The 20,532-nt window shown below is 39.7% G+C and overlaps 3 protein-coding genes across 5 annotated transcripts; 1 reads left to right on the forward strand and 2 right to left on the reverse strand.

The window, feature by feature from the left end:
* Positions 1-1,909: 1,909 nt before the first annotated feature.
* On the reverse strand, positions 1,910-11,477 carry LOC115751006 (bifunctional purple acid phosphatase 26-like). The gene is made up of 10 exons (XM_030688659.2): positions 11,148-11,477; positions 10,416-10,633; positions 9,936-10,136; positions 9,629-9,740; positions 8,735-8,961; positions 5,432-5,570; positions 4,792-5,012; positions 3,162-3,283; positions 2,865-3,026; positions 1,910-2,427 (listed from the first exon to the last, which is right to left on the reverse strand). The coding sequence occupies exons 2-10, from the start codon at positions 10,608-10,610 to the stop codon at positions 2,349-2,351; spliced, it is 1,458 nt and encodes a 485-aa protein (XP_030544519.2). The 5' UTR covers positions 10,611-10,633; positions 11,148-11,477; the 3' UTR covers positions 1,910-2,348.
* Positions 11,478-13,072: 1,595 nt separating this feature from the next.
* LOC115751007 (KIN17-like protein) lies at positions 13,073-15,360 on the forward strand. Of its 3 annotated transcripts, none has more exons than XM_030688664.2 (2): positions 13,073-14,443; positions 15,149-15,360. In XM_030688664.2, the coding sequence occupies exon 1, from the start codon at positions 13,267-13,269 to the stop codon at positions 14,440-14,442; it is 1,176 nt and encodes a 391-aa protein (XP_030544524.2). In that variant the 5' UTR covers positions 13,073-13,266; the 3' UTR covers position 14,443; positions 15,149-15,360. The 3 variants fall into 3 exon arrangements, with proteins under 3 accessions (XP_030544524.2, XP_048133417.1, XP_030544523.2); XM_048277460.1 differs by lacking the exon at positions 15,149-15,360 and adding an exon at positions 14,966-15,070; XM_030688663.2 differs by lacking the exon at positions 15,149-15,360 and adding an exon at positions 14,572-14,631.
* A 530-nt stretch (positions 15,361-15,890) lies between these two features.
* LOC115751009 (actin-related protein 2/3 complex subunit 3) lies at positions 15,891-18,303 on the reverse strand. Its single transcript, XM_030688672.2, has 5 exons — positions 17,996-18,303; positions 17,804-17,868; positions 16,982-17,090; positions 16,634-16,903; positions 15,891-16,197 (listed from the first exon to the last, which is right to left on the reverse strand). The coding sequence occupies exons 2-5, from the start codon at positions 17,804-17,806 to the stop codon at positions 16,055-16,057; spliced, it is 525 nt and encodes a 174-aa protein (XP_030544532.1). The 5' UTR covers positions 17,807-17,868; positions 17,996-18,303; the 3' UTR covers positions 15,891-16,054.
* Between the last annotated feature and the right edge of the window lie 2,229 nt (positions 18,304-20,532).

The following is a 20,532-nucleotide window of genomic DNA, read 5'->3' on the forward strand; positions in this document are numbered from 1 at the left end:
ATGCAGCCTAAGTTGTTACACAAATTTAATGGATTTAAAGATTTGATTGTGCTTCGTATAAATCTCATAACAATTTTAAAGATGGTTATTAAGATAATTTATTGGCCTAGATTTGGTCAATCTAATGAGAAGAAAAAGGAAGATAAACCATTTGAAAGTGGGGCTCCATCATGGATTTGCTTCATGATCTCTTGTCCTCTTGTGTGCCAAAACCCTTAAGCCCGAAGCTTCTCCACAGGACCCGTACCTTTCGTTTTTTCCGTGTCTCGTTTCTCTTTTGTCGCTCGATGACAAAAAGGTGATTTGCCTTTCTCCAACTGGACTCTCCAAACGAGAGGATAGGGCATCAACCTCGCAAAATAAGGTAAAACAATTAAAAGATCGGAATTATTGATGAATGTTCTCACGGCAAGCGTCCATTGCCAGCCAAAATTGGTAAAACGAAATTACATTACCAAATCGTCAAAAAATTTAAGACTAGATTATCATTTGTATAATAAATTTAAGTTTTTCTTGACCATTTCTTTTGAGAAAAGATAAATTGACTCTGACCACCGTCCTCGACTTCTCCTACCACTACTATTGCTAGTAGTTATGTACATCACAAATTCACTGAAAATGACACCTTAAATCATTGTGAGAAGATTCATCTGTCGTGAGTTAGCAGTGATGTGAACGATGCTTTATGATCACATGACCCCTCCTTTTTAATTGCTTGGTGCTTGACCTCTCCATCCCCACTTGGCCCAAGTCCGGACAGAGAAGGAAGGTGGATGGACTCCTTTTCCCTCACTCCTTTGGCATTGGCAATGCATCCAAGAACTTGATGCGTGGACTCTCCGTAGCTTCTGCATCACAAGTAGACAATGGAGACGAATTCTTGCCTGTATCCGAGTCTATTCAATCGGATCCATCACCACTCTCTGTTTCGGGAGGTACGCATGGGGATCATTGGCAACCCGCCAAATTGAAGGGTTGTAATGGACCCGAACACAAGCAAGTAATTCGCAACTAATATAGGTTAATACGTCAGTAAATCTCTCTTTACTTTTATGAGAAAAAAGAAATAGAATGTCAAGTACTTAAAGAATCATGATGTGGCAGATTATTATTAGGTGTTAAACATGACTCGCGTTATCGCTTATCATATCTCTTAGAAAAACATTTTGATGACTCAGCCTTAGTATCTTTAGCATTAGATATGTATAGATTGCTTATATGCTGTCCTTTTCCCCTTTTCAGAATGCAAATGTCTCTGTCCTTTGGGAGGAGAACATCAAAGTGGCCCATCTTATCCTACCCAAGCTATGCTAACAAAACAAATGAGAGGAGGGAGGACTTAGGCTTTTGAGCTCCCTCAATGGCCACACCAAATTCAAATCACTTGCCAAGAGTACTGCAGCAAATTTTTCACCCTGACATGTAGTAGCAACCTTGTCATGTAAATGTTCTACCAGCACCAAGTTCCGGTGGTCTGCGAGGTAAACTTTAAGTCAGTGGAATCAGGAGGCATACGACTCAAAATTCAAATCAAAGTCGGGACAAATTGTGGCTGAAATATCACATTATTACCACAGATTGGTGAATGCAACTGATCATTTTGCGAGATAACGACCATCTCAAGCCATTTGTGACATGTAATTCAGAAGATTACAAACACCCAAGTGTCAGAGATGCATATGAACGTCTCTCCCATCTATTACCAGCACGAGATGAATATTCTGGGTATTCCCATTTGCAAATTTGAAGAAAGTAACGAGTGCTATCACATGCTCCTGAGCACACCAAGTTGCAATAGTTCAAAAAAGTCTCCTTCATCCCAACATCTTAACCTTAGAAGTACCTTTCAAGTGCCATCTTCTGCAGCTGATTTTGTCGAAGCAACCATATTCTTACTTCAAGATGCATATAAAAGGGAAAGAAAATGGTATGACATAAAGCGTTCATACCAGCATTATAAAATTTATGGTGAGTAACGCCCAAAATGCCATATACATTCATCAAGAGCATGGGCAATCGTTTATGTCACAAACAACATCATTCCGAAGAAGAACAAGAAACCATTTTAGGGTGTTCCACTTGATTAATATCACATAGAAGGAGTATAAATAACAGCTAGTTAAATGTGATATCCGCTAAACAAGATCCCTTGCTTTTGGATGGAATTATCCCAGCGATGCAGGCATACACAGCAACACACAGATTAGCAGTAGCAGGAGATGCTGTGCATCTAAAATTGCTCTGGATGCGAGGCTATTAAACTGAACAAGACTGGGCCAGCTTAGCACTTTGCTTGATTGACTCCGTCGAGTCAACAAACCGTCCTATGTGACAGCTTGAACTTCTGCTCAGTAAGCCACAGTCTGGCCCACTAAGCTCATCAGATAATGCTTCTTCTTCAGTTTTCTTCTCCTTCCATTGGTTGCCCTGCATTACCCGAATCAGGAACATGTTGAACATGTTTACACTCAAAGATAGCATACGACATGTGCGAGATGTTGTAGTGCCATAAAGCAGTAAGAGGTCCTTGCCCGCCTGACAAAATGCTTTCTACCAATTAAGTTAAGCAGTTTCCAACTAACCGTTCTGAAAAGTTTCAAAAATCATGGGAGATCTATTTCTGTAGGATCTATTTATCATTTCAAACATGATAATAAAATTAACAGTTCCAAATAATGAAAACTAGTTTCAGATAACAACTGGTCAGACTCAAAAGCATTCGTCAACACGATTCTATATTGTAGTATTCGTTCTTGAAACTATTTTTGGGAATAGGATTTAGAGGTCACTCCGAATAACCAAATTCATCATTTAGTCTATGGCTAAAAAATGGGGCTGAGAGACAGAGAGAGAACAAAACTTACCAAAATTGATTATGGAGTACAAAGGAGTCTGCTCCCACCTTTTTGCCATCATCATTTCGGTTCCAGTGGTAGAGTGCATGTGTTCTATTTTTTATTTCCAGTGTTGAATGACCATAACTGGCTTCTCGGAATGCAGAATATTCTGGTTGCGGATCTCTAAACCTGCAAATACAATGAGATAGTACTCTGGATTAATCTTCTTTTCTGGATGAGATCTCGACAAGAAACACAACTTAATCTCACTTCTTGAGCGCCGCATACAAAATTGATGGGTGTAAGCTTGTTAGTCTCACTCACCTTCCAGCAAGGCCTTCCTGATTGCCTCCATCTCCAACAGTAATGTAGACAGGAGCCGACTCGTCCGGGACGGGGTAAGGATCACCAGTTGACACGTTGTAATGTATATTTGAGATCCGATACTGAGTACGAAAAGAACAAAATTTATCAGATCTTTGGAGATGGTATGATCAGTTATCGAAGTTGAAAGGTGATAATTTCATGAGTCGAGTTTAATAGTCTGTCAATGTGTTCTCCGTTCCAGGATTCATTGTCCTTCTCTAGTATTTCATGGAAGAGGACGGCATTTTAAACGAACATTCAAGAACTGAAAACTTCTATATAGTCTAGCAGTTGTAAAAAAAAGAGCTTTGGTCTCATTATCATATCTAAAAATCACATCTGACATTTCTTCACTGTTTCTTCACCATGGTAGGATGCGTTGACCTTTGGTTGCTCACAATTATCCAAATTATTGTTTGCTTAAACTATACTTTTCATCCTCGAGATATGAGCCATTCGCCTAATTTTGGATTTGACAATTGCACTCTTCAACCACCCTTGATCGAGAGAGAGAGATACTTTTCATCACTGAGATATGAGCCATTCACCTAAATTTTAGATTAGACAATTGCATTCTTAAACTACCCTCAACTGATCAATCGAGAGAGAGAGAGAGCAAACCAAATTTCTATTGATTTTATCAACATCATCTACTGTCTATGATGTGCACAAGCTCAAGCCACTCCAGCTCAACAAATTCATCCACCGGTTTAATTAGACTATATAGATTATGAAATTTCGCATCTGTTGTAAAATGGGGGATTTACACTTCCTAAAACTGAATTTCGTCAGTAGGTGATTATCGAGCACAAATCTAGCACCAAGTGAGAAGTCACCAGATTGCAAGCATCATTCACTCTAAAGCCCACGGATTTGATACAGAAAATATCTTGCTTCATGGACAAACAAAATCCTAGCAGCCTGGGTTAATTTAAAGATATCCTAGCTACAGGAGGAAAAGATACTTGATCTTACATGTACAAAGTAGATCTGACTTAATTATCTCCCAACATGAAATATGGATTCAGAAAGTGATAATCTCTAATTTTCCTAGCCCTACAGAACACTAAAGCTTGAAAAAGAGACTGCAAAGTCATAAAACATGTCAGTTGTCAGAGATGGTTCAAGGGAGTGACATGACAGAATGACGATAAGAAAAATTGATAGTTGAAGGGGATTTTATCTAAGTTTTTTCCTTTTTCGAAAGTAAGGACACTTCAAGGGTGTGATTGTCAAATTCAGGAAACCTAATATATAAAAGTCAAGAAGTTATCAGATACACCTCTTGAAAAGTGAAGGCTGATACTTTACAATTATCCAGAAATGGAAAAGAGAATATTTCTCCAAAAAGAGGGCACCTTAGTACTGCTGAAGCATTTATCTCTCATTTTTTGGCTACTCTCCAAGTAATAAATCATACTTGCAGCCACAATTCCACCTAGAATGTCCATAGATTATCTTGTTATGGCCCTATAATGTGACTCAATTGATGAAGCAACTATGAGAGCATCAAGGCCTATGTGCACTACCTTCGTAGAAGATGCTATAATGCAAAAGTCATTAAGCAGATTAAGAATAAGAACCGTACCGATCTTTCATAAGCATGGACATGGCCAGCGAAAATAACATCAACTTTGTTTTGGACAAACCAACTCTCGAATACTGATCTCATACTTTCACCCTCCATGAAGTGAGCATCATTGCTATTATAGATTGGAATATGCATCAGTACAATGAGCCAAGGGGTCTTCTCCCTATCCACCCCTTTGAATTCTTCTCTTAGCCACATCCATTGTGGTGTGTATTTCACTGTCATGGAGCTTTCATTGATCAGCAACAAATACAGAGAAAACAGAGGAAAATAATGTTTGTCTGTAATCTATAAACTTGGCAGTGTATTTGCTGGAAAACAGTTGCAATGGCATCACCACCAAAGTATCATCCCCTAAGTTGTTGAGTCAAATGTAATGAAGACAAGGAAGCGCTCATATGAATTTCAGAAGGGTTTCCTTTAAAGAAGCTTCTGTAGCAAATTTATTGTACTAACTGATATTTTTATTTCAAGTTGCAGTTTGATATATGGTAGGATGAGGACCACAGACAAAAGGTGGGGCACCTGAAAAAGGCACCATGTAGTGCTATCAAAATTGCTACAAGTAAATGAGCTCTATCAACTTATCCGATCACCAGAACGTTGTTTGAGATTGGACATATAAGATGGAAATTACCAAAGGGGGAATAGCTTGACAACACTATAATATGGGCAGATGCACGTCTGATAGCGTACCAAAGAGGACTGATGCTTTTGGATGCCAAATAAGGGGTAGCATACCGATGAAGGTATGACTTGAAAGGAATAACTTCTCCCTGCATGTGCTCAAGAAAAATTGGAGAAGAAAAGTTTATTGAAACATAAAATAGCCCATGGAGATTACTTGAACAAGAAATTATACTAACATGTTCACATAACGATCTATGTCACGGATGAGGAGAAATATTACTAAAATATCAGAAAACATCATTTCAGTCTAATCAAATGCTGTAGCAGAATAAAACTGCAAACAATATAATATGTCTTCAAAATATATTGTTGGAATATATAAATATTAAACCACACCTTCTTCTATTAGCTTAAGCTTTTAGAGCAGTTGGTAGTGGCCCCACAAAATCTTTCATGATATCAGAGCAAAAAATCCTGAGTTCAAATCTTTACAGGCCCCTATTTGCCTCCCCAATGAATATTTCCACGCTTAGTACTAGGTAAAAAGACCGGACTAAGCGTGAGGGAGAGTGTTGGAATATATAAATATTAAACCACGCCTTCTTCTATTAGCTTAAGCTTTTAGAGCAGTTGGTTGTCGTCCCATCAAATCTTTCATATATATCAGCAGACAAATGAGATTCTCTAATTTCTGCACAAACTCGTTCACATATTAACTACATCCCTTTTTTTTCCAATAAATTGACTTTAGTGCAAAAGAATTACCACACTAAATCAACATATATGACTACGCTGAATCGTCGATATGAGTATAAAAGTACAACCAAATGATAGATTTTTTGCCATGGAGTGCATAAGCCATTCAACTGAAAAGTCATCCAGCAACTAAAGGAAAAAAAAAAGCTTGTGCACCACAACTTAATGTTTGTGTTCTTCTAATCTAGAACTCTTAGAAATCCCTGGGAAGTTATTTTTTGTTGTTCATCATGTTTATCAATCCTTCTGGGAAAAAGAGCTTAACTTTGTTATAGAAACAGAAAAAGTGCATAGTTCTGTTCTCCAACTCTACCACAACTCTACACAAATGTAGCTGTAATATACCTATTCCTAAACAAGTAGGAAGATTGTAGGAAAAATTCAAGATCAGAATTTTCTCTTTTGATTTCCTTTAGATACCAGCTACACTTTCTCCTTTTAGCAGATGGAACTTTTATAACTTCTAAAAAGCATAAGCAAACACCAATGTTCGCCCAGCAGCTCAAGAAAATTAACAACCTGAAACATGTTTATCCTCTTCTTCCTACTGGATGGACTAAGCAATTGCCATTGATATTGTAGTACTCTTTTCTCCCTAGTCCTGAATCTCACGTGTCTTACCAAAGCCTATGAAAAGCTGTCCCGGAAAAGCTAGTTGGGGGACCCCAGTAGTAAGACATAGTCTGCCCTCAAGCTTCAAATATCAGGGCGAGTGAGCACAGGTCGATGATCCAACAGCATATTACAATGTAGTCCTCAGATTATTTCCTTTTCCTATTTGGTCCTCAAACTCAGTCTCAACTGGACTAATTCATGCATCCACAGTTTGACCTTTTAGGCCAACCTGGTCACTTGGTTCGTTCGATCATCATAACAAACTGAACAACCTGTGAACCTAATAGAAGAAAATGCCTTGAGTTTCAAGGGGAAACAAAAACCTATTCAACCACCCCCATTCTAAGTTTGATATTGAGCTTACTGTTGCATAAGATAAGTGGACCTGAATGTGTGTTGGAAAATCCCCTATAATTATTTTGAAGAAACAAAATAATCAAAAGCTACTAAAGCGTGCATTGGTCATATACCATTAGCTTGTAGATGCACTGTCCAATATGCAGATAGAGTCCTATAGGAAGTGAACAAGGTATTGGACGATTAAGGGTGCCTAAAGCTGATGGACCAATGTAGAAGGTGAACAAACTGTAGAATGAGGGATTCACTGAGGCTTGGATGGACCAGTAAAAGGTAAACACCTGTGTAGAATCGGAAGATCTCAATACACCTGGAAGTACTAGATTGTAGAAGGTCAACATTAAGTTTAGCGTGAAGGGTGAATAGACTACTAGGACTGTGTGCAAAGCAGCTCCCGCTTCAAACCCAGAGCTCTTTCCAAGATGATTTAAATTCAAATTATGGTCTAGCAACCAATGTCAAGGTCTGGAGTCCGCATAAAGCAACCTGGAGAAAATCAGAACAGGTTTTTCCTCTTTTGTGCAAGCAGCCATAGAGTGAGACAGCCTGCAAAAGCAGAAGCCTCTGCTTCTGGAAATCTTCTGCTTTGCTCAGGAACACCAAAATGGACGTGCAGCTTGTAAGTCTGCTGAGTCAAGAAGTAAGTCCAACAGATCCTTTGACCTAAAGATGGCTTCCCATGGTTTGTTCGAAGATTGGAAGGAAATTTAAAGTGATCAGGGATTGCTGAGGACTTTGGCGGAGATCAGAACATCTATTCTCAAAGTCCTTGAATACTCTATCTACACACCATAACATCACTGAGATTACTAGTGGATCTCAGCCTTGTTTGTGACTGTTAATCTGAGAGAGTGAATGTAAGCCAAGTGGAAGGCGAAACCACTATACATCAGTTTAAAATATCTTCTATATCTTCAACTATCTTATTAACTGTTAGATAGAAGCAACTGCATCTGCACAAGTATATTTCATTCTACAAAAGAGTTTTTGCAAGTCTTCCAAAAAAAGGTTACAACTTTATTAAACAACCAATTCATCCCCTCTTGGTTATTGTGTTAGCCTTGTCAAAAAAGTTTGAGGTGCAATGCATTCAATAGCCGGCTTATTTCTACGATTCGAACTGGTATATTATGGAATTGCAAAATAAAATTAAAAAAAAATTATCCTTATTTTAACAAATTGATCCTTCAAAAAACCTGGTCAACACTTCTTTAGCTGTGTGGATTTAGAGTTAATTGTGCTCATCTTCTGTACAATTTTCTCAAGAACTTTCTAGTATCTTTGTCCCTATTGGGTCCTCTTACGACATTATCTCCCATAGTTTCGTCAATGTCTAACTGCTAAGTGCGTGTGCGTACATTAAAGTCCAATATGAAAAGGAAAAGGTGATTGAGAAGCAATATCCAAGAAGAAACATTAGATGACAGAACTGTGACTATAGTTAAGGTTGGATTTAATAGAAAATAGGAAATAGGAAAAAGGCCTAGCAAGTTTAGGAAATTAATGCACAGATTCCAGAAGATGTGCTTGTGCAAGAGCAATTTTGTATGTCTGTGCTATTGGTTGAAGGGCAATACTTTACCATGTATGGCATGTACTCGATCTCATGATTCCCAACAGACCAGATCCAGGGTTGATACGCAGCACTTTTTTCAACAAAGCGCCCCCATGTATCCCACCTTGACCCAACATCATCGTACTGATACCTATCAGCATAAGAAAGATCCCCAACAAATAACACAGCTTGAGCTCCACTGTGCATATAATGCTCAAGAGTGGATAGAGAATTGTAAGTCTGTCCCAGGTCACCTGCAAAATACAGTGATATCCAATAATAAACAGATTATGATCAGGACTTAGGGAGTGATGCGTCCATTAGAAATTATAGATAGCACTACCAAGATAGGAATGAATTTCAAAAATCAGATAACACTCTTAGGGAGGCCTTCCAAGACAAAAAAAAAAAAAAGGTTATATTTAGGGCTATCCACTGATAAATGTCCCCAAAGGCTCAATGGGATGACTGCTTGATACTCCGTCTTTCCTTTGCCAACTTTTTGTTGTGGAAAGTAGAAAAGACTGAATACAAATACTGCTTTATGCAACATGACTATGTTCAGAAATAAATGGCCAGATACAACTGGTTTAGGAACAAAGGAAACAATTTCAAGCACTGATTGCTGGCATGAAAAGGTGGCGCTTATAATGTAACAGGACAAGTTCTCAAAATCTCCATTGATTCTTCAGCTTCTCGCAACAAGAGTTTACATGTTAATCAGGCACAATTTGCATCCTCCCAGAGCTCTGAATTTCCATGGATAATACCTTGCTTATCTAGGAAAAGGTGTTTGTTTAAACTAGTGAAATCAAAACACTTCTACTATTCCTTCAATAGAAGGTGCTGAGCACATACTCTTGTGTTCACACATCCATATATGGGCATGCTCATGTGTTTATACATGATGAAATAACTTACCAATGATCCCAAATTTGTATGGAGCATCCGGACCAATCTTTGGAGGTGTTTGAAACCAAAATTCTCGGGAAGAATCGCCCTCTCCAATCTTGTAATAGTACTTGGTGTCATACTGAGAGAGAATTTAACAATAATCTTACTCAGAACATTCTTTGAGACGTGAAGTTAGAGTCTCAACTATGCAGCTACTACCTTCTGTAAGACCATAGGCTACCAAAGGAAAAATTTGAAATTCTATTGATACGCAATTCACCACAGAACGAGAACATTGAAAAAGTTAACAATCTAGAAAATGGTAATAAGTGACCTCGAGGCCCTCAAGTAGACAGTGATGTATGTAACCAGACTTGTAGTTATGGAAGCTGTAGTTTGTCATTGTCCCTTCAGCAGAAAGAGGGTATCTTTCCGGCGATGTTCCAAAGTGAACTATACTCAAACCAGGTGCATCAGGAGTCACCCACGATACAATGACAGCCTTCCCATCGTAATCACCTTGTGTGATATGCACCTGCAATATGATGTTTCAAAAGAAAATGATATCATCAGGGCTTTACCAGAATATATTAAGGCAAGAGAAACAACGGCAGCCGGGAAAAAGATAAAGCATCCCTTGTCAGTAAGAATATAATCAGAATATGAAGGCACAGCACTCAAGATCTGGAATTGCTTCTTTATCCATTCCCCCATTTTTTTAGAAAATACTGCCACTTAAGAGTTCAAAGGAAAATGTACAGAGAGGAGCGAAAGAAAAACGACATCTCTTCTACAACAGTTCACTATTGCTTACTTGTTGTGGTGCGTTGTCACCCTTGGGGACTGCAAAGGCTTCATTATCGAAAGGAATGTCAACAGATGGCCACTCTGATCTGATAAATGTACTTGTGATTCCACCATATGCTCTGCCCCCACAGCTCAGGAAGGTGATTGCCGTGAAAATAATTTGGATAAACCAGGAAGGCCTGCTACTGGCGTTGCCTATCATGGTTCAAAATAATGCACAATCACCTGCCAAATAGAATACAAGAATCCGTTAATCATCGGCTCAACTCCCTGAAATTAAATTATTTAAGTTAAAAAATTAGCACTTTAAGCATTCAAACATCTAATCCAAGATTACCACCAAATAATCTCACAATAACCAATCCACTCGTTTAGCAACTTCACGAAAATCTTCACTAGCACCCCCCCCACAAAACAAAACCCTTTTCTGCATCTTTCATGGACAAAATCATATTGTAGAAAACGATAAGAATTCTTCGTGGACAGAGTCGTCACTCATCGCAGGTTCCTACACACCCATTCTCATTTCCTATGAACGAGCAAGAATCATGCCAGATCACCCCTCGATAACCATGCTTTAATAACACAAGCAGCTCAGTCGCCACAAGAACATTAGATTGGGAACAACGTTATGCAGCGAGAGGGCGAAATTCGAGCAAATCGAAATTGCTAAAGAAGAAAAAAACCCAATTCAGCCAAAGGTAGATAGGTTGTGTATAGAGCGAGAGGAAATGATTACCTGCAAGAATCACGCGCCAGAGAGAGAGAGAGAGAGAGAGAGAGAGAGAGAGGAGGGGTTGTGAGTCTAAAGGGTTGTTGTTGAGAGGACGAAGAGCGAAAGAGAAGCGATGACGTGGCTTGGCCTGGCTTTGCCTTGGAGGGGGCAGAAAGCTTTTGAAAATAGGCTTCTTTGTCGTGTACTCTACTGTGTGGGAATCCTTTGAAGAATCAAGAACGGGTTTTTGGAGTCTGTGATCAACAACTGTTGGCTATACTATAATCCATCAACAACCTGCAACATTTGTCTACATGGGATTTGGGACCGAGGGTGGCCATGGCCATAGCATGTGACTGTCCGGAGAAAATGACACTTGGTAATGTTTTTGTATGCGATGGCAGATTTTTGTCCAAGAGCGATGCGTCTCTCTGCTGCTTTGTCGCTGTTCCAATCAATTTTCCGTTCTCTGTCTGCACCTAACACTTTTGATTTCTGATTTTTATTTATGTTATTTTCCCAACACGTTAAAAGTAAAAGATATTGTATAAGTTACAGGGGATTATTTGAATTACTAACGAATGATTGTTTTTACAGGACTTTTTTTCTTTTTCACCATGGAAAGTTTAGAAAAAGATATGTTGGAACCTGTAACACGTAATAGATGATCGAAATCAGTTTATTGATTTTTATTCTGCTTTGTTCCAATTAATTTCTGTTTTTTTTTTCCCTCTCTAGAATTCAATTCATAACTTTTACATTCAAAATTCTTCTGGGTCCTCTAGCTTTCTCTCCTTTGCCTTTTCTTGCTCCTTTTGGCTTTAGATTTCTATGCATGGCAGGTGCTCACAAAAACTTCTTCTCAAAGCAAGAACGCCGCTAATCCTAAATTAACAATGATAATCTCAGTTTGATTTTGCAAACAAGTTTCTTTTTTTTTTTTCTTTCGTGTGCGTTTCTTTGAGGATTTTTGGGGAATTATGGTTTGGAAAAGATTGGGTTTTTCTCTAGTTGTGTTCATTGTGGCATCATGATCACGAATATGCACATGATAATTAAGAACTAATCCATCATATGACCCAAAACGATCTCGGTGAATCTCTCTTAGTGAATACTAAATGATAAGCCAAAAATGTTTGATTATTGATCTAAATATGCAATTATTGAGACGATTTCTATTATATTGAAATTTCAATTTGAACTTTCCATAGTGGAAAAGGCAAAAAAAAAAAAAAAACCCCTTATTATCTGGAGAGTGGCCTAGCAAGAGATATTTTCATTAAAAACATGACTTGTAAGGAAAATAGAGAAACTAGCGGAAAGCCGGAAAAGAAAGAAACGGGGAGAATGATGGGGTTTCTGAAAGAAGAAGGATTAAAGTGAGACCCACAAAAAAAGAAGAAGGAGAAGAAGAAACAAAATAAAAGAGTTGGCCAGATAATAAAATAAAAGGAATCATATGAATTTGTACCATAAATAATGAGCCACACAAATGGTAAAAAAAAAAAAATGGGAGTGTCAAAGCCATAGGGAGAGTGAAAAAAGCATGAGCCTAAATTAATAATGGTTGGTGCAATTGGTTAACAGGTTTGAGTGAGGATTTTTCATGTTATTTCTTCAAATTTTATTAATTGCGTGTAAACTATTTTGAATTGAGACAATCTATACATGTCAAAAACCTAAACTTAATTGATCAATAAGACTTACTGGGTGTTCTATTTCTAAGGCAATCGAATCTCCAAGCTCATGTCTCTGGGTTATTAAACAAAATAGTGGATTAATAGTTCTTCTAATGAACATGATGACCATTGCTAAAATTACTTTTGGTAGTCAATAATTTTCCTATTTTCTTGGTATATATCAAACTCATGGTAAGCACTAGTAACTTCACCCGATGCGGCTTTCCATCCCGGGCCGGGCCGGCCCATTTACCCACCATCGCGCTTTTCTTAGCATTTCGCCGATCGAACAAAAATCGTAGCCGTCGCGCCTCGCGGTCCGACTTTCGTCTAATCTGATCGACCGATTAGGGTTTCCAGCTCCCTCTGATCGCTCGATCTCCAACCAATTTCCAATCCCTCATCCCCTATTTGATCTCGCAGTTCCGATCCACTATCATCTTCATCGCCGAAGCCCTGGGAAAATGGGGAAGAACGAGTTCCTCACGCCCAAGGCCATCGCCAACAGGATCAAGGCCAAGGGCCTCCAGAAGCTCCGGTGGTACTGCCAGATGTGCCAGAAGCAGTGCCGCGACGAGAACGGCTTCAAGTGCCACTGCATGAGCGAGAGCCACCAGCGCCAGATGCAGGTCTTCGGCCAGAACCCCCACCGCATCGTCGACGGCTACTCCGAGGAGTTCGAGACCTCCTTCCTCGAGCACATGAAGCGCAGCCACCGATTCAGCCGCGTCGCCGCCACCGTGGTCTACAACGAGTATATCCACGACCGGCACCATGTCCACATGAACTCCACGCAGTGGGCGACTTTGACCGAGTTCGTCAAGTATCTAGGCAGGACTGGGAAGTGTAAGGTGGAGGAGACGCCCAAGGGTTGGTTCATTACGTACATTGATAGGGATAGTGAGACTCTGTTTAAGGAGAGGCAAAAGAATAAGAGGATTAAGGCGGATATTGTGGATGAGGAGAAGCAAGAGAAGGAGATATTGAAGCAGATTGAGAGGGCCGGGCAGTCGATGCCGGCTGCAGTGCCGTCCAATGGTCTGGGGCCTGAATCTGTGAGGGAGGTGAATTTAGAGAATGGGGCGAAGATAGGATTCTCGCTCGCGAAACAGGAGGTTAAAGAAAGAGGGGAGAGTTCCAAGTTGGTTTTCGAGGAAACGGATAACGATAGGGGCGAGAAAAGGAAGGGCGGTCCGGGTGGCGAGCCGAAGAAGAGCGCCAAGTCTGCGCTCGAGGAGTTGATGAAAGAAGAGGAGAAGAAGAAGGAGCGGTTCAATAGGAAGGACTATTGGTTGTGTGAAGGGATTGTTGTGAAGGTGATGAGCAAGGCACTGGCTGATAAAGGTTATTATAAGCAGAAAGGTGTTGTTCGAAAGGTGATTGATAAGTATGTGGGCGAGATCGAGATGCTCGAGAACAAGCATGTGTTGAGGGTGGACCAGGAGGAGTTGGAGACTGTGATTCCGCAAATCGGGGGCTTGGTGAGAATTGTAAACGGCGCGTATCGAGGCTCGAGTGCAAGGTTGCTGGGGATAAACACGGAGAAATTTTGCGCGAAAGTGCAGATAGAGAAAGGTGTCTATGATGGGAGGGTGATTCCTGCTGTTGAGTATGAAGATATATGTAAAGCAGCACAATGAGGTTGGTGCTTGGTGCTTAGATATACCTATTCATATAACTCTGAATTTCTCTGAGTCATCCTTCAAAATCAGGTCAATATGTTTGATGTTGATGATAAGCCCAGCATTCTTGTTGATTTGTATATGCAGGCTGACTTATGGTTTATGCATCTTTGAATAGTTGGTCGGAAAGCTGCCATACTTCTGCTATGCTATGATTCTTTGTATGTTCGGTTGTCTTTGTGATTTATGCATGATGATTCAAGTCAACTGATCGATAAATCGGGATATCTGTCACCTAACTGTCTTGTGTTCATTAAATTGTACCCCTGTTTTGGCTACAGAAATGTTCCTGGTTGTGTACTGGTTTCCTACATGCAGTCTCCGAGCATGCGCTGGTTTCCGATATGCTTTTCATGTTACTCGTAAGTTCTTTTGTTAGCCACCGGCAGCTTATTTAGTGGAATTTCATTTCATCTTGGCGTTGTCTTCTGACTCTGTATCGACTATGCAGTGTGTTTTTGTTTTTTTTTGGGTCGAACAGTGTGTTGTTTAGTTCTTGTACAACTTTTGTTTGCACGGAGAAGGTCTTGGACCTTGGTGCACTGAATGGAGAATAGGCGTTTTAAAGATTTTTGTTTTTTTTTTTGGGGGGGGGAGAGGCAGACTCTCTCGCAGTAATTTGCATGATATGATGGAATGATGTTATCTGATTGGTGCCATGCAGATGTTGAGGATTTTGACTCACTGAACATGGGTAATGTGCAAGCGAAAGAACATGAGGAGTTTGAACACAAGTAGTTTCTTCTGTTTACTCGAAAGAAGGAATCGTGTCCTTTCTTCATGTCCGATTTTCGAAAAGAAGAGCCCATTCGATGCGGCGGCTCTAGGGTTATGGACGAGTCAAGGGAGGTTGAATCATCTTATGAAAATCTCTATTTTTACTAAGAATCCTGCACAACCCGGAAGAATGGGCGAGAGGGGTCATAATTTTTGCATGTAGACCGAATAAGGTACTTCCATCTACTACTTTATTGGAAATGACTACATTGATTCTACATTGAATCATTTAGCCGGAAGGACCTCCATATTCTGCGCAGCGGACATAATTAGTTGCTTCTGTTCGTTAGGAATACCATGTGCTTCATAAATGCATTTTTATTTTACTTGAACCGTCATATCATGTAATACTTTCAATGGCGAAGTAACGTTGACGCCGGCTTTCAACTCATTTTGTTTTTAACTGGATTTTTGTGCTAGTCTCATTCAATACCATGATGTGTTCCGCGAATTGGAATTTGTGTTGCCTCATTTTCCTTTTTCTATGCGTGCAACCTCAATGAAGAGCTTGTTATTGCATAAATATATTTCTCAAGTTAGCAACTTCAAACATACAGATACAAATTGAGGCCTCAGCAGCAAACCTTGGCCTAATCTGCCACATGTATTCATACTGAGAAATTCCCAACTCACGAAGAACTGCTACAAATATGAAACACGTCGAATTCACGTACAATTCAAGCGTTGAAACGAAGAACCACTGAGAAACAACAAAAGCTAAACGTATTCTGGAATTTGACCAGTTCATTTGTGCTTTGAGAACGCTACTATCCAAAGCAAAGGTCATCACAGATCATGGTACGATGATGTTCATGAATTTCCTCTTTGCAAACGCTAACCACCACTTGTTTGGGGTTCCATTTGGTCTATATGCGACACTCAACAGTCTTCCGCTTGTTTCTTCTCTTATCTGCTTCAGATAATTCCTGAATAGCTCTGCATGCAGAGAGTATATTAGTGGCAAAGCAGCTTATAAGTACGGAACGCAATTGGGATGAGACTACCAAACAGACTGCATCAAACTCAGGCATAGGAATTAACAGGTAGCATTCAATTTTGGTGAATGTCAACAACTGAATCGTCAGTGCGTTTCTTTTGAAGAAAAATTCTCATCAGCCAGACTGATGCCACCAGAATACACTGCAGATGCCAGTATTGCACTTCTAGAATAGTCGAATCAAATTAAACCACTTCCAAACCAATTAACTGAGGGAGGCATAAAACAAGAAAGCACAAATGAACGATGACTAGTTAAGCGTAACATGTTCCTATCAATCAATCAAGTGGAAGAACAGGCATGAGATGCATATGCATATTGACGATAACTCATGTCTGCAAGATTTTATCAGCTTTACACGACAAGAGCTCTTGCCTGCTTCCTGTGGAGACTGAGGCAAGGGAAAAAGGCCTGGAAAGGGGAAACCGGATTCTCCAGGCACAGGGACCTTCTCCAGACCCAAGTTAATGATAGCTTTGGTCCCTTCAGCCAAAGTTCTGCAGCCCTCTAGCCTCTTTAGTGCCACATTGATGTAAAATGTCAAATAAATGAGGAGCTTATCCGCAGCACTCTTTATATCGAAGTTTCTAAAGAAGACATTGGCGCGGAAGAATGTGATTGCTTCATCAACAATATCGGTTCTATCTGCAGGGAGCATGCATCAGAAACCAAGTTACACAGAATAAAAAATATCCCATAATCCCCGATGAAATCAACTAGTACCTTGCTCAGAAGTTGGAGCTGGACCCTTTATATGGCTTTTTAAGGGAAGCAAAGGACACCCACATGCCTTTGTAATCCCTTCCTCGTCCAAAAAACTTGAGTGGTAAACCTGCCCTGACGGCAATTTCTAAGCATTATCAGAAGAAGACACTATAAACCCTGGAATTGCAGGAAACACAACTGAAGCAATGTAAAGCAATCTAGACATACGATTACATTGCAACTTTGCAATGTCGTCTTGGCAAAATTACGCAAACAGTGCATTGGTTCAAAGAACCTGCACTTCAACCCGAATGATAGGGAGCTTATGCTCCATTTCATCCTGTAGAATGCGGGTTAATGCATTTAGCTAATCGAGAGCCTCACAACTCATTCTGGACATATCTAGATTGATCTGCATTGTCTAGCTCTTTTCTTGTTCTTTACACGGCATATCTACATTATACCCAAGCCAATTTTGGTCCAGTCTAGATGTCATTTCCAGCTACATAAGTCAAGGAAGTAAAACCAAATGGAGAACATGAGCAACTACCCATTTCTATGTCTCAGAATCATCTGTTTTTCCCCTACATGTTTCGGTGCTTGCTGCTCAAAATATGGAAACAGGTCTCAACCCCACATTAGGTTTTATCTTGAGACAATGCATCTCTCTTCTTCTCCCTCCTCTTATGGCTTCCTATCTAATCTCCACTAAAATTCCTAAAAACAACCTCCACATCTTTGACAAGCGAAATACCGAAAACCGGACCGCCTCAATGAACAGAGCAAATCGCGATAAACGGCCCGAAAGATTTGTCGACTGGAAACACAAATAAGCGATACCATGCTGCTTCTGTCAATGCAACGCTCAACTGCGACTGTCCCGAACGACAAGTTCGTTGAATTCTCTGCATAAGCCGCAACGAAAAAAATCCATCAGACAACCATCGCATTGGAGGTAGAGACAGGACCGATCTCGCTACGATGCGGGAGTCTACGACTCACGATTTCGTTCGCAGCAAAAAATTACTTAACCTGAGATGGAGACTGAGCGACGACGAAAGACTCGCTGGATCGATCTCGGCTCCGGAGAGTAGATCAGAGGCGGTGGATAGTTCGACGTTGCTCCGGCGAGGGTGTCTTCGTCGATTTGCTCCGGTGATTTGAAGGATGAATGAACGATGACGAGAAGAAGCTGAAAGATGAACAAATTCGGGGCGGTGTTTTTGCCCAAATCTGTGAAGTGAAATGCAAGTTTTGGTTGGTACGTGGACCCACTTAACCCCGGGGCGGATCCCGAGATGCCCCGGGTTGCGGTTCCGGATCCACATTGTGGGCTGTGGAGAAATATGAGATTACGAGATCAATTCTTTAACTTTTTGAAATATTATATATATTTAGTATATATATATGCGCGTGCCCGTGTATTTATGGATTAATATCAATAAAAAAAATTCAAAATTATATTCACCGTGACACGAATATCACGAGCTAACCTTAAACTTTCCTATTGTAACACAAATGCCCCAAAAATTTTTTATGTGTCAAAAAAATCTCAAATTTATATCTATGACAACTATACTTCAGAATAAACTGAAATTAATGATATATATATATATTTTTTTATATATGTTTTTTAAAAAAGTTAGATTTTTTTTTCCATGACACAAAAAGAGTTAGGGAATTTGTGTCAAAATGAGTAAGCTTGGGATTTTCGGTGACATAAAAAAAAAGACTGCAATATTTATACTTTAGCATGGTTTGAGATGTTTTGTAGTATTTGCCTTAAAGAGAGGAACGCAATATTGTGATTTCTTATGCTAATTAGATTTTGGTATATTCTGACGGAGACATAAATTAGGCATATAAACGAAGAAGTCTCCCTGCAAATAGGCAAGGGAATAAAAGTATCGACACTTTTCTTTTTCGATGCGTATTTTTTATTTTATTTTAAATGACAAGTCCCGCTGTAAAATTATCTCCATGACCGGGAGGTGATGCTTGTGGAATAATGACCCCCCCGACCCCAAAAAAATAATGACCCCAAGAACTGAAAGGTCATGCTGCATGTCTGTCCAATCCCTTCGCCGGACAACCTTGTTTAGGATGCATTAACAGGTACGGTTTCCACGTTTTGTATCAAGGTGCTTTTGCTTTTGAGTTGCCAATGGAATTTTCAAGACTCCATTGTTGATCATGGTCCAAGCTTTGTATTTTTAGTCGTTCCTCACGTATTGCGTCTCTCTTTTTTTTTTTTTCTCTACAAAGAAGAAGATAACCGGGCGTGTTATGTTAGTTCGATAAGCCCGCAGAAGAAAGCCGAGGTAGTTAAAGATATCATAAGATGTCTGCTCTTTATAAGCGACGAAGTGGGTATCAATCTCGGAGAGCATCAGTGAGACTGGCTCGTGGGTTTTTTGAGGGATAGAGATGAAACGCTTGAAAAGTAAAAAAAAAATTCCAAATGGGCTTTTGACTCATCGGCAAAAGAGACTCTATCACCCCAGAAAGGAAGTCTAGTTGGCTTCGCATTCCGCGTTCAGGAAGATATTTTTCAATCCTCAGTACGAATCTCGTTTTAATCCTCTACCCCCCAAAAGAAGGCGTGTGCGGTTGATCATATCCGAGAAGCAAGAAACAACGAACTGTGTGAATATCGTCAAGGCTATTGCGTGAACATTAGCAAGGCTTCTATGTGGAGATTAGCAAGGTTTATTGTTGAATTTCAACAAGGCGCTGAATATTATCAAAGCACTTGTCCTACTTGCTACAAGATTCTTGACACAATCTTCAATATTATTATTTTGACATATTTTATCTCAATGCTTCATAGCTTGTGATCTATTTTAGAAGATATTGACCGATTGTTCATCTTAAAATATTATCTTCATAGAATATTCAATCATACGAGATATCTTGACCGATTGACAATCATATCGAAGGCAATTTTCTTTCCATAGCTAAAGCATTTCACTTATGGAAACCAAGATTTGTTTGTATGCATGACCAAATCCATGCGATCTCTTTATTGATTGAAATCAATGGCTACCCTAATCTTCTCTTCAATTGTCCAACGGCTAGCTTGGAGATTGACCCTCATGAAGATCGTTCAACGGGAAGTTTTGAACGCCGGGAAGTATAAAAGAATACCAAGCACCCAAGACAGAAAGCGAATGATCAACGGTTTCAAAATTCCAATGTTCAAGAGAGGCTTCACATATTTTTATTTGCCTTCCATGAGCATTCAATTGTAAATATTTGAGAAGTGCTAACAAAGCGATAATTTGTGCATAGGTGTAAGATAGTGAGTCCTATCGCCTTGAGTATAAGCAACATCAGTTTCAAGAAGAAATGCTTGGATACAAGCAACATTTGGTACTGTAATTTCTTAACAATTGACCAGTGGAATCCAGCTAATATGCTATTAGCATGACATAGTGGATAGGCTTGCACTAAGCCTAAGCACAACCACTATAAAATTCTGTATGGAAAGTCTTCTATCCCTTTGCTCATACTTACTTATTAGTTCATTGAAGCTTCCGCACTAATGACTATTATAACCACTTTGATTA

Source organism: Rhodamnia argentea, chromosome 4, assembly GCF_020921035.1.
Source record: "Rhodamnia argentea isolate NSW1041297 chromosome 4, ASM2092103v1, whole genome shotgun sequence".
Classification (NCBI taxonomy): domain Eukaryota; kingdom Viridiplantae; phylum Streptophyta; class Magnoliopsida; order Myrtales; family Myrtaceae; genus Rhodamnia; species Rhodamnia argentea.

Coding starts and splice junctions, on each gene's coding strand:
- LOC115751006 (XM_030688659.2), bottom strand. CDS start 10,610: ATGATAGGCAACGCCAGTAGCAGGCCTTCCTGGTTTATCCAAATTATT. Junction 10,137..10,415: donor GTGACAACGCACCACAACAA/GTAAGCAATAGT, acceptor ATCATATTGCAG/GTGCATATCACACAAGGTGA. Junction 5,571..8,734: donor TCGAGTACATGCCATACATG/GTAAAGTATTGC, acceptor GAGCACATGCAG/GGAGAAGTTATTCCTTTCAA.
- LOC115751007 (XM_030688664.2), top strand. CDS start 13,267: ATGGGGAAGAACGAGTTCCTCACGCCCAAGGCCATCGCCAACAGGATC.
- LOC115751009 (XM_030688672.2), bottom strand. Junction 16,904..16,981: donor AGCTCCAACTTCTGAGCAAG/GTACTAGTTGAT, acceptor TGCTCCCTGCAG/ATAGAACCGATATTGTTGAT. Junction 16,198..16,633: donor TCAGTCTCCACAGGAAGCAG/GCAAGAGCTCTT, acceptor CTCTGCATGCAG/AGCTATTCAGGAATTATCTG.